Raw genomic sequence first — 13,650 nt, forward strand, 5'->3', positions numbered from 1 at the left:
CACCAATTCCTTGGACATTACTTGTTCCACAATTGTCAACAAAGTATGGTGGATCAATACTGGGCTAGTGGGTGCCCTTTCCGGCCGCAGGTCATTTTTGGCAAGTCTTCTTATCGTTTTTTGGCTTATCTAAAAATTGTAATGATCCAACCGTGCTAGAGAGAAGTAGTGATAAAAAACCTACGAAGTCTTAAGAATCGGTCTTCGTCAGGAGATGTGGCCCTTCTGCGGCCTTGACAGGGTCTTCTTGAGTTACTCTCAGTGACAGTAAAATGTATTAAAACTATTGAAATGGTTGACTGAGTGATATTAAACCGTTCAGCGAGTTCAACTTGAGTGTATCCTTCTTCGCTATTCTAGTGCAGTCAAATTCTGACAAATTTTAAATTTCTTGTAGCGGGTGGGTCATTTTAAGGAAAAACGCTAGATAAACTTGAAAAGTTAACTTGGAAATTTAGCAAAACTTATTCAAACCAAAAGTAAAATGAAGAACTCATATCGTGATTTTAATTTACTGGCAAAAAATGATCAAAACTAGCCTTTTTGCAATTCTTGCGTAAAAACAGCAACTTTAGCTTTAGCCGTGGAAACTTGTACTTAACAAATGTGTAACAAACTTGTTACAAATTAATATGGTTAATAATCATTCTGATGTTTATAGTCATTTCTTTGTTTTTTTCACAAATCTCACAGCAGTCTATAGTCTTATTGAGATAATTCTCTTATATTTTAGTTCTATTATATTTATATCTATATTTTTTACAAAAATCTTACAAATGCTTTTAGATCCTGGTATATTTTCAATATAAAAGGTAATCATATGTGAGATATATCCATCAGACAGCTCACATCCCTCCATTATCCCTCCCCATAAGTACCTTCTATCGATTGCTAATTAACCAGAGAGTCGATGATTAACATGACATGATTTTCAAAGGATTCACCCCCACGGTATCACCTACCACTCCATCAGAATTATGACACTGCAATCCTCGAGATTATCTTGTGCTTTGCAAATTAATTCCATTCGGTATTTCGTAGAGAACAGAGATTTTCCATAGAGACTTAATTATCATTAATTAATGTCAATTAAAGGTAGATGTGTAATTAAGGAAAATTCTAAAGAGGAAATTAATTTGACTTGATTTTTGATGTATTATTAAAGAGTGGTTAGTTATATTAACAAAATGAGTTACGTTAAAATGAATCGTATTGTTAGAGCATAGAAAATCATAATAATGAGTTACTCGGTATTCTAAATATAGAATAAAGGCTATAAAAATAAAAATTAGAATCAAAAATCAAAAACTAAATAAATTGTAACATATTAAAATATTGTAAATTGCGAAAAATATAATTCACCTAATTTTATATAGAAATTATCATCATCAGATGGCGCTACTGTACTTTTTAAGCCTTTTTCTTCTTTTTTTATGTGTTATCTCCTCTCAGAAGGTTTCAGCTAGAAAATATGACTCTTTCTTCGACTTCTTCTTCCTTGTATTCTTCCTTGCATTATTACTTAAAGTATTACCTAGATATATAAACTTTCTTAGTGATGTTACTTGTTCTTTTACAATCTTCTAAATACCTCGATTTTCGTGACTCATATTACCCAGCTTATAGTTTAGCATTCTTATATAGTTAAAAGTTTTAGTTTCTTATATAGCTTAAAGATTATCAACATGGACTTCGTCTGGAGAATGATACAAAAACCATATTATAGATTATATTCTTTTCACTAAACGATGAGAAGGAACTCAGAGATCATTCTAAAAACCAAACCAGCTGCACACTGTGATTCCAAACACAAAATGTTACAAGTAGATTTCTGCATTAAATTACACAGAAGACAATAATTATAAATAAACGACTTTGGTTCTAAAATACCCAGAAAATTTTAGAGAAGCGTTAGCAAAAGCTGATCGACCAGTGGTAAGAAAACGTGGGATTACACAAAGAGATGGATCACTAAAATCATTAACAACACAAACCCTAAAGAAAATATAGAAACAAACTCTCAGCCGTGTAGAAAAAGACGAACAGCGAATACAGGCCGATTAAGATTCTAGGACCAACCAACTGAAGGTGGATGCTCAGCCTTATTGACAGCATATTGTTAACCTAACCTAACCTACGGAGATTTTTACAACATCTTCTTTTTTACAAGATCAGACCTTAATCTAGAGCTCAGAATTCGAATGATCAGATGTTATGTTTTCTCTGTTTTGATATATGGCTGTGAAAGTTGGACAATGCATTCTGAATCAGAAAAAAGAATAGATGCCTTTGAAATGTATATATACAGACGGATGCTTAGAGTTCACTGAGAAAGGTCCGTAAAAACGTACGGAAAATTGCTGTAATGGACCAAAATATATAGATAAGAGCACTAGGCAAATTCTAAGGTAAGCGATACAGAAGCCCAGTGTGTATAATATATATACAATGTTAGTTTACAGCAAAATTTACCTTTCCAGGATTTTTTACAATATATAATTTCTTGTTTAACTCGCTAGACAAACGATAGATTTGTCCTAATGTACAAAAGAGGAACCTAATCTAAAGACAATCACGACAAAAAAAAAACGAACAATAACTCGACAAAAAAAAAGGCGTAAATGAGGACGATGGACCACAAATCTTTAGATTAATCTTTAAATTTAAATTAATTAATTTTTCAAGCGATTTAATTGTACATAAAATGGAAAATGTTTTTTATTATTTATATTTTTAAAAATTTAAGGTAGACATACTTATTTGCGATACTAAATTACATGGTGATTTAATACATCAACCATTTGTATAGACTACCAATTTACCTTGTTTAATTTGTCGGTAAAGTCAAGTTCACGATACCTGTCATACCAGTTGTCTCTTTCATGGCTATAGCCATATTGTTGTATGCGTTACTTTTCATTTCCTTATTAACATAATTACATACGCAATAAAAATTAAACAATAATAACCCTGCACGAATGCTGCTTGAATAAAATTTAAAAATTATTACCATAAATCATGTATAGACCATATTTACATACTAGAGCAACGTCTAGACAAGAAATAAACAAAACAACAAGAATTTGCGTAATGTGATATGGTGACAAAACCATTTTAAAGGAAGAATGGAATGAGAGATATAAATGGAAATGTTTAACAAGAAATGACAGTAAAAACTTAAGTAGCATTTGAGAAATAATCTGGATTTAAAAAAATCTATTTTTGTACTATAGATTTCGATGAAAAGACTGTATTGAAGAATTAAGTATCATGAAAGAAAAAAAGCGATGAATGACGAACCTAATTTTGATTACAATGACTCCTGTTTTAATGAATAATAAACGAAAAAGAAAAATAAGCATATCGAAATATAGAAAGTCTGAGAGGAGATCAGGAGACCAGAACTCCAAACGCACCGCATGAAGAATAAAATCCAATGATATAAAATGGACCCAAAGCAAGTACTAGCTTACACAACTAAAACCTAAGCTGAAAAGCCACACAATAAAAGATAGATAACAAAGAAAATACTAGGAAAATTAGCCAAAAGATGGTATAAAGATGAAAAAACAACTTCACAAGATCTGATGACAATTCAACCAAAGCTATATCTTCTTACATAAGGAAAAAGATAAGCAAAAGAAATTAAGATCTTAAAAGGACACTTTTAAGATCAACTTTAAAAGATATAACAATTTTAATTAATTAAGTCTTTATTTAAATACCAAAAGTTACAATATACTTTTCAGCTTTACAAGTAAAAGTACTCTTCCTGTCATCGTAAGCGTAGCTGTAAGCATCAGGGCAATTAGATTTAAAGTATTCCGGATAATTCACGGGCCAATCTGAACTTCTACAGGTTTCTGGAGTACCGTAGGCGCCTCGGCAGCAGTACTGGTCGGTGTTGAAAGCCAAACATGCCGACTTGCATCCTACAGTACCGTGTTCTGTTGTCAATCGAAGCTCGTTAGGACAGTTGTCGTTCAAATGACGTTCGCATCCACATTTTTTACAGCTGTACTGGCTTCCGTCGCCGCTTCCACCTACAGGTTCAAAGCTAACGGCTATATTAAAGCCGTCGACTAGGGATATGTCGTAGTAGTCTACGCCTCCATATCCCTTTAGAGTGATTTCAGCCAGGGATGCTGGTGGTGCACCTCCATTACCTAGAAAATGGTTTGCCATTAAAATGAATTATTACAAAAATAAAAATAGTAAATTGATCAGTTGGATTCTGACACCTTTGTTAATTGTTGCTAGAAGTAAGTACTTTTATCTGCAAGAAATTGTTAACTATTGACCATTAATTTCTAATAAAATAATAAAAGGTTTATTGAACATTTTTTTTATTTGAAAGATACTTCAAATTTAATGATTTCAATATGAATAAACAAAAAAAGTATATTTTACTGTCAACTAAATGACCAATGTAGTGATTTTTTAAGGACCATAAATACGAAAACTTTAGACAATTCTTGTCCATAAATAAAATCTTGTACCGCAGGTTGTACTGAACAAACGTTGCCAATAATGGCTTATATTTCAATGGGCTTTGACCTTGACCCCAAAATATATCGTACATACTAACCTCCACATTCAATTCTATTTCCACAATCACCTGTGGCGCAATGTTGAGTATTTATGTCGCACCACGTTCGTGCCCAAAATCGGCCAGCCCAATCTTCTGGCGCTTGCAGTGATCTACTCGCTCCTGCTTCAAGAATAAATCCACCATTTGCTAAGGCTTCCTTACCTACAAACAATATTATAATTATATCTGTGCTTAGAGTTAAACGTGCAATATTTCTATTAGTAATTAATATTGTATCCCTATTGATAGTACTTTTAGAGATCTTGGAAGCTAAACAGTTAGACTCGCGATATAAGAATAATATCTACTCTGTATTATAATCAGAAGGCAGTCGCACGCATCGAAAATAGCACAACAAATGAAATTCAAATTAAAAAAGGAGTTACACAAGGATGTGTGCTGTCACCAATGCTATTTAATCTCTATTCGGAAAAAATTATGAAGAAGGAATTGGAGGAAGAAGAGATTGGGATAAAAGTTAACGGCCAACCAATTAGTAACAACAATGACATCACAGAAGAAATAAAAACTAGAATTGGAAAGGCTCGAGCTGCTTTTGTTAATATGAAGGACATTCTGGGAAGTCATGACAATAACTTAAACCTGAAAATGAGATTGGTTAGATGCTACATCTTCTCGATACTGCTGTACGGAGTAGGGACTTGGACTTTAAACAAGAGCAATGCCGATAAACTAGAGGCCTTAAAAATGTGGATATACATAAGAATTTTGAAAATACCTTGGACAGACAAAATAACAAATAGTGTAGTTCTTCGAAGAATGAACAAAGAACGGGAGCTGTTGATCACCATCAAGAGAAGAAAGTTGGAATATCTTGGTCATGTGATGAGAGGGAAAAAGTACCGATTGCTCCAGTTAATTATCCAAGGAAAGATTCAGGGCAAACGAAGCGTGGGGAGACGACGTATATCTTGGCTGCGCAATTTAAGAGACTGGTTCCAGTGCACATCTAACCAATTATTTAGAGCAACAGCTTCAAAGATAGGAATAGCAATGATGATTGAGAGGACACTTGAAGAAGAAGATTGATAGTACAATGATTGAGATGAGAATTAAAGATCATGTCGTCCCTACCTATTTAATCTAGTTATGAATGTACTGACAGAGTAGGTTAGTGAGGAGACTCCTTGGTCAATGATCTGTGAGGACGATATCATATTAGTGAAGAAGAGCAAAGAAATGTTGGACAAGACGTAGGAGGTTAGGATAAGGGTTATTGAAGTTAGAGTATTTAACGTTAATAGGTCGAAAACTCAGTATATGCGGTTGAGAGGAAAAGGAATGGTAGATGACATCGAATTGCTTGGGAAAAATGTAGGACGCACAGACGAGTAGAAGATGAGATGATTTAAATATCTTGGCTTTTGCATGACGACAAATAATTTTAAATATTACGCCAATCGGATCAAACAATCATAAATCATGACTTGGAAATAGCATTAAGCTTCAGTCAATTTTAGTAATGTTTCATTTGGTAAACCACCTATTCTCCAAAAATTGTTTGTGTTGAAAAACTACACAACTGGAATATTTTTCTTCCCTGTGTCATAATATATATATTCTGCATAGAACCGGTGACTAATATGAACGGCATAAAATTTAAGTTTCAAGGTCAAGATATCTATGATGATCTACACTATTCATAACTTAGGTGTCACTTTAACGAAAACAAATAAACAACAAATACAATATTATTTATTTAAAATAAAAAGAAGAATGAAAGGATCTAGGGAAATAATTAGCAACATGATAATTGACATAGTTACCAGAATTTCCTTGTATTCCTACCCATACGGCACCAATTTCTTTATTAACAATCTCAAATTCAACAGCACAAGCTAACGAGAAAGCTGCTACGAACAATATGTATCTAAACATTATCAAAAAATCAAATAATTTAATTATATCTAAGTTTGCAGTTCTTTATATAGATAATGTTCAAGAAAACAATATTTTTCAAAATGATCAAGAGTATTGTGATTACGATAAGATTTTTAAATATAATATGAGTAGCAACAGCATTCATCAATCTTCAAGTGTCTAGTAATTATAAAAATTGACTTGAAAATTGAAATGTTTACCATACAATCATTTGGCGAACACTCCTTCAAAACAAAAAGACTTCTGATAACAAAGAGGGAAGAAAAATTGTTCTTTAAAAAGAAGAAAAAGCATTAAATGTTATCTTCTTCATGTCCATCTTGTTTTTCCTCTTCTTGCCTTTTATTCTCTTAAACTTTTTTTGTATCTCCTTTGATTGGTCTAAATCTACTAAATGAATTACCTTGTTTAGCTGTTTACAACAACTTTCTTCTCTACTGTTTACATTAGCTTCCACAAGCTTCCAAATGGTAAATTTGATAATAATGTTTTATTGATCTTAAGCAGGTTGTACTAATTTTTCAACTCCTCTGTGTACCCCATTGTTATGAACAGTTCAACAGTATATTATTATGGTTTAATATTGGATAATCACCATCTCTTATCTAACTATTATTTTAGTTATAAAATGGTCAAGAATCCAAAACAACTTGAAAAAAAAAAATAATAGTTTTATCTCTCTTCTACTTGAAATTAAAATAACTTTAGCTTCGTACTTAAAAAATAATATTTTTAATGATCATAATACGTTTTATTTGATTAGATATGCAAAGTTTATATAATAAGGACAACAGATGTTTAATTGATCAGGTGATAAAACACGGTGTATACACAACACAAAAACAAGTTAGATAGCAGGATAGTTGGTTTAGTAAGTTAAATAATATTGTCATTTATTATTTACTCTCAAAAACACATTCATGTTAGAACATGAAAAAAAACTAACAATGGAAAACAAGTGTCACAAAAATTTAACATCATCATCATCTACTCCACGTATCTATCTAACCATTCTAATTTCCCTACATGTACATCGTAGGTAGTCTTATAGCAGTTTTACATTGTTTTCCTCACACTTTAATTAAAATCTTTCTGTCACAAAACTTTTATCCCAGTCGAACTCTACTTCATGCATCTCCATCTATTTCTTCATTAAGTTTTTACTCTTTTTTTCAAGAGCTTATCTCTACTGATTTGGTCTTTGTTCTAATGTCATGTCAGTGTTAACTACTCTTACATCATTGGCATATATTAAGCATAAGGGTGCTTAAATGTGTTAACACAACGATGCAGACATGAATGTAGATGTATATGCATGTTTTATTGATTATCGAAAAGCATTTGATTGCGTTAACCATCAAGAGATGATCGAAATTCTGAGAACAACTGGAATTGACGAACAAGACTTGCGAATTATCTCATAACTATATTGGCACCAAACGGCAACAATTACAATAGAGCACACAACATCCGAAGATATACGAATCCGATGAAGAGTGCGACAAGGTTGCTTCTGATCACCACTATTCTTCTTCTTCTGGTTCCTATCCGTTTCGGATGTTGGAAATCATATTGGCAATCATGACCTTGCTCGCTGCGGTTCGAAACAGCTCCGTTGAGGTTTTCTTAAACCATGTTCTTAAATTCCGCAGCCATGATATTCTCCTTCTACCGGGTCCTCGCTTACCTTTGACTTTACCTTGCAATATAGACTGCAGCAGGGAGTAACGGTGCTGATTTCTCATAACGTGTCCCAGATATTGCAATTTTATGCGTTTGATCGTGAACACAATCTCCAGTTCCTTCTTCATTTTTTCTAGAACTTCCTTGTTGGTGATCCTTGCTGTCCATGATATTCTCAGCATTCTTGTATAAAGCCACATCTCAAATGCTTCAAGTTTTTTAATAGTGGTGTCTGTAAGCGTCCATGCCTCCGCCTCGTACAACAACACAGAGAAAACATAGCATCTCAAATGTCTCATTTTTGTATCTAGGGATATGTTGTGACTTTTGAAGATGGCGCTCATTTTGTTAAAGACCGTTCTTGGCTTTCCTATGCGGCACTTTATTTCCTATACATTGCTCCACTGTTCGTTTATAATAATTTCCAGGTAGCAATACTGTTTTACTCGCTCTATCTGCGTCCCATTAATGTATAGATGAGCCCCATTTATATTCTCCTTGCTGATAATCATTTGTTTCGTTTTGTGGGTATTAATGTTTAGTCCGTACTGTTGACTGTACTCGTTTATTCTGTCCATTAGCCTCTGAAGTCCCTCTAAACTATCTGCTATCACCATGGTGTCGTCGGCATATCTAACATTGTTTACTATTTCACCATTTAGAAGGATGCCTTCGTCTATTCCGTAAAGAGCCTCATTAAATATTTTCTCTGAGTACATATTAAATATCAACGGCGATAGGATACATCCCTGTCTAACTCCACGTAGTATTTTTATGTGATCTGTTTCTTCTCCGTTAATTTTCATGTATGCGGTCTGATTCCAGTAGAGTTCTGAAATTATTCTGAGGTCTTTGTCATCCAGGTCTGCTTCTTTTAAAATGTTTATCATCTTTTGATGTTGAACTCTGTCAAATGCCTTTTCATAGTCGATCAAGCACGCGTATACGTCGCAGTTAACGTCCCTGCATCTTTGAATCAGTACCTGTACTCCGAAAAGTGCCTCTCTGGTACCCACTGCGTTAATGAAGCCGAACTGTCTGTCCGATATTTGTTCCTCGCACTTCTTATAAATTCTTCCATGGATGACTCTAAGAAACGGTTTCAACATGTGGCTCATTAGGCTGATTGTTCGATATTCCTCGCACTTTTTAGCCCCCTGTTTTTTAGGTATCGCTATGAATTCTGATTCTAGCCATTTATCAGGGATGATTCCTGTATTGTATATTTTATTGAAGACAGCCGTCATCCAATTTATTCCTTCTTCCTCCAAGAGTTTTAAAAATTCAGCTTCGATATTATCAGGCCTTACAGCTTTCCTGCTTTTTATCCGTTTTATTGCTTCTTCTACCTCGGATTTAAGTACGTCCGGGGCCCGTCATCCTCTCTGAAAATTGATGCCTATAATCCGTTCTTTGATCTTGAAAAAGTGTCTCCAAATATATTCTCCATTTGTCTTTCATCTCTTGGGTGTCAATGATTAATTTTCCATTGGTGTCTATGAGTTTCATTTGTGTTCGCTTTTTAAAAGTATCCGTTATTTCCCTTTTTGTGTACATTAAAATTGTCATGCTTGGCTTGTCGTCTTTCTATTTCTTTACATTTCTCTACAGCTTCTTTTTCTTTAGCTTCTCTTATTTTTCTTCTGATGTAACCCTGTATTTTTTATATTCATCTTCATTTCCTTTAATTAACCTTTTGTGTTCCATTAAGTGAAGGATTTCAGAAGTCATCCAAGATTTCTTCTTTGTTTCTTTGTTTGGTTTTAGCAGATCTTGTTATTATATTATTATTATTTAACACCACTATTATTTAATCTCTATTCGAAATCTATATTCGGAAAAGCCTTCGGAATGCCTTTGAAATGTATTTATACAGACGGACGCTGAGAATTCCATGGATACAAAAAGTTACCAATGGTGAGGTACTTTGGCGCATTAGTAAACAAAAAAAATTTCAGCATAATCAAAGAGAGAAAAATAAAATACTTGGGTCATGAGGTGAAAGATATAAATTACTCCAAATCATATTGGAAGGTAAAGTTGATGGCAAAAGATCAGTTGGAATACGCCAGAACTAGCTGAAAGACCTAAGGAGATGGTTTGACCGCTCATTTTCCGAAGCAGTCTCCAAAGCTGCAATTGTCATTTGGATCACCAACCTTCTAAAGGAGACGGCGCAATAAGAAGAAAAAGCACAAGGGAATGTTACTTTGTAGTTTCCCTATGATCTGATTTAAGATAACAAGAATAAAAAAGGATTAACCACTACTGAGCTTTGTTGCAATCCTACTTTCATATGAAAATCAATGAAACCCTCACCACCTCCTGAAACTAGTATATATAGTTCACAATCTTCATATACTGACTGAGGATTTTCTTTCACCCTTCCTGGAATCCAGTCAGCATATGTAGACCAGCGAACGAAGAAATTTTATCATATTTTTGCTTCATATTTTGGATATTGGTAAAAAAATTATCTATACATCAAATCAATATTTTCTGATTGCCTTTTTATCTGTCTGCTGAATATTCAGATATTGCTTGTGAATATTATTTGGTTGTGATATAAATATGTTTATGCTAATTTAAAACGATTAGTTGATTTTTCCATTTGTACAGGAAGTAGGTACTGATAATAATAATCTTTCGTCAGTTTTTATTCAGTTTATAATTATTGTATGTTTATACTTTTGTGGTTTATAATCAACAGAAAAGAACTCGAAGCATCAAATACAACACATATCATATCTGTTATTGTTGTTCCCCTTTTTTTGTAACGCGGAAGTGGCGTTGTTATATTGATGTGACCTATAAAATCGTAAACAAAGGTCTGTAGCGGAACAGATTTTTTTTACATCAAGTGTAAAAGGATTGCAGTTAAGCTAGTAACATAGATTATATTGTATCATTAGGTGTAAATCTTGACAATTTTTTAATATTTGTTCGTCTGGAATATTTTTTAATTTACTTATATCATACAGAAAACCGAAATTATCCTAATGTTGATTTAAAGCCATAAACCTCAAATCCATCAAGCATAATGTTAAAAAAAAATAGAGAATGAATGAGATGGAGCCGTCAAAACATATTTATAACCAAAGAATAGATGGAGTAAGAAGGAGAGGCAGACCAAGAGCACGATTTTAGGATCAGGTGGAAGAAGACTTGAGAATGTTGGAAGCACGAAACAGGAAAGCCAAGGTGAAGAATAGGATAGAATGGAGACTTATCCTTTAGCAGGCCAAGACGCACCAGAGGTTATGGAGCCAATGATGATGATGATGATAATTGTCATGTTGTGACAAATGTTAAAAAAATTGTTTCATACCGGCTTTTGGGACACTGTATACGTTGATCCTCGCCCTCATAATCAAAGACCATTTTCTTTTTCACTACTCTTTTGTACCAACGGAGGCTGTTGTTTGACGAACGGGAAATACCCTATTTTGTTTTGGGCGGCGAAGTGCAACGGAAATTTTTCGCTAGCGATAGAAACGCAATTTCAGGGAAATACCCTTTTAGGCCAGCGGTGACGTGCATTGGAGGTCTTCATGGTGCGAGGCCCCTCAGACCGCGAGGCCGTGATCTGTAGCCCACGTCGCCCACGCCCTACGCCGCCTCTGATTAGTTGATTTCAAGACCGGATAGATTATTATAGGTTCTTTTATCACTCAGTTATATAAAAACACCAAGTTTTTTAATAATTGTTTAACAAATACACATATTATGTGTTCCAGTTTTCTAGCGACACTATCTCACCGTACTACTCATCCATTGGCTCACTCGATTTACAGCACATTCGTTGTGGATTCCGTACAGATACGTTTAAAATATTTCTTTTGTTTGTACATTTTTTCTAGCTTGCCTTTTGTACGAGCCATTAGTTGTAGATCATCTGCGTAGGCCATAATTTGTGAGATTTTACTACAAATATTTCCATTGTTGCCATTCTGGCAACCTTTCTTATCCCCTTTCCTAGGACTATATTGAAATTGGGGCCAGCGCATCTCCTTGTCGCAGTCTTTTGAACTGTGTTTTAAACCCTTGTGATTAGTAACCTTGTATTTTTACTTTGCAAACACCTTTACGCATTGTAATCATTACCAGTTTATCAGAAATATATAATTCGTCTATGGCTTCATACAATTTACTTCATAGCCTACTATCATAGGCTGATTTAAAATTAACGAAGAATGGTATTTGTCGATATTGGATTTGTTAGTTTTTCCATCGTTTTATCTACTGTAATTAATTTAAAAAAATCAATTTTTAAACAATATATTGTACTGTTGTTCTGATAAAATTTTTTCCATTAAATAATAATTGAATACATCACTTAATTACATGCATTATCCGTAAAATTATGGTACTTCATCTATCAACAGGAAACTGCTTGAAACTAGAAAAAATAAACAAAATCTGCAGCGAACAACCCAAGGTTGTCTTAAAATATTCACCAAACCATTAAATTGATTTTAAATTAAAAAATAATAGGTTTTGATACAATGGAATTTGCTGGTCATTATGAATAAGTGATTGATTTTAACAAATTCGAATATAAGGAGTTGATTAAATAATTAATCTTTTTCTTTGCAAATTTTCTTCTGTTACAAACATTTCAGGAACTTTTTAAAGTCTTCCTCTTTCTTGTGTTCATCTAGTAAGATATTACCTTTATACACAGTGCTACTCACACCCACAGTCTGCTAAGCACGCAACAGAGGGGTATTAGAAAAATGATAAAGATGAGGAAGAGAAAACTGTAGTACTTTGGTTATATAATAAGAGGAAATATAATGGAAGAAAAGATAAAAGGAAAACTTTGTATTAAAAGGAGAATTTATTGAATTAAAGGAAAAAGGTTTAGTATGAGTTCCAGTCAATTATTTAGGACATCTGTGTAAATAAATAAAAATTACTATATTGATTTTCAACCTCTAATAGCAGAAAAACTTTAAAATACATGTTATTTATTCTTGAGTATTTTAATAGAATTACCCTAGTCAATCTTTAAAAAATCAATATTTTTGATAACAAAATGATTTTCAAAAGGATTTATTAATATTCCAAGCAATAAACTTTTGAAACGCGCTTTTTTTAGGGGCTTATCATCGGTTACCTGCTACAACAATTCCAAGAATATTAGGTAGTATCTATAGGTACTATCGGTAATATTGAAAACTGAAATATTGAAATAAAATGAACATTGGAAGTTCCAGTTACTTAGTTATAATATTATCTACGATTAACTAAATATTATTGACGTTTAAGCATTTTTTACTCCAGTCGTCAGAGACGAAAATGCCACTAAACCTCTAAAAATCATACAAACAAGCTGAATTTCGACGAGAATATTAATTTTTAGACCCCAAAAAAGACACAAAAAAGTTTACTACTTTTACCCCCGGGCTTCTCCCTAAAACCTCTCTCGTAGGGTGGAAAAAAAGCAAAAAAATCGATTTACCAAGAATCTG

The 13,650-nt window shown here is 33.3% G+C and overlaps 2 protein-coding genes across 2 annotated transcripts in view; one reads left to right on the forward strand and one right to left on the reverse strand.

Moving 5' to 3' along the window:
- LOC140444671 (uncharacterized) overlaps window positions 1–13,650 on the forward strand; it is a 48,404-nt gene that overhangs the window by 1,420 nt on the left and 33,334 nt on the right. The gene's annotated exons all lie outside the window — the stretch shown is intronic.
- LOC140444085 (uncharacterized) lies at window positions 3,696–6,530 on the reverse strand. Its single transcript, XM_072535731.1, has 3 exons — window positions 6,379–6,530; window positions 4,589–4,753; window positions 3,696–4,166 (listed from the first exon to the last, which is right to left on the reverse strand). The coding sequence occupies exons 1-3, from the start codon at window positions 6,488–6,490 to the stop codon at window positions 3,718–3,720; spliced, it is 726 nt and encodes a 241-aa protein (XP_072391832.1). The 5' UTR covers window positions 6,491–6,530; the 3' UTR covers window positions 3,696–3,717.

The sequence above is a fragment of the Diabrotica undecimpunctata genome, chromosome 6 (genome assembly GCF_040954645.1).
Source record: "Diabrotica undecimpunctata isolate CICGRU chromosome 6, icDiaUnde3, whole genome shotgun sequence".
Lineage (NCBI taxonomy): Eukaryota > Metazoa > Arthropoda > Insecta > Coleoptera > Chrysomelidae > Diabrotica > Diabrotica undecimpunctata.

Bases quoted from the DNA above. Each gene is read 5' to 3' on its own strand.
- LOC140444085 (XM_072535731.1), bottom strand. From the start codon at position 6,490: ATGTTTAGATACATATTGTTCGTAGCAGCTTTCTCGTTAGCTTGTGCT. The intron at 4,754-6,378 runs GTAACTATGTCA...TATTGTTTGTAG, and splicing joins AGGAATACAAGGAAATTCTG to GTAAGGAAGCCTTAGCAAAT. The intron at 4,167-4,588 runs GTTAGTATGTAC...ACCATTTTCTAG, and splicing joins AAATAGAATTGAATGTGGAG to GTAATGGAGGTGCACCACCA.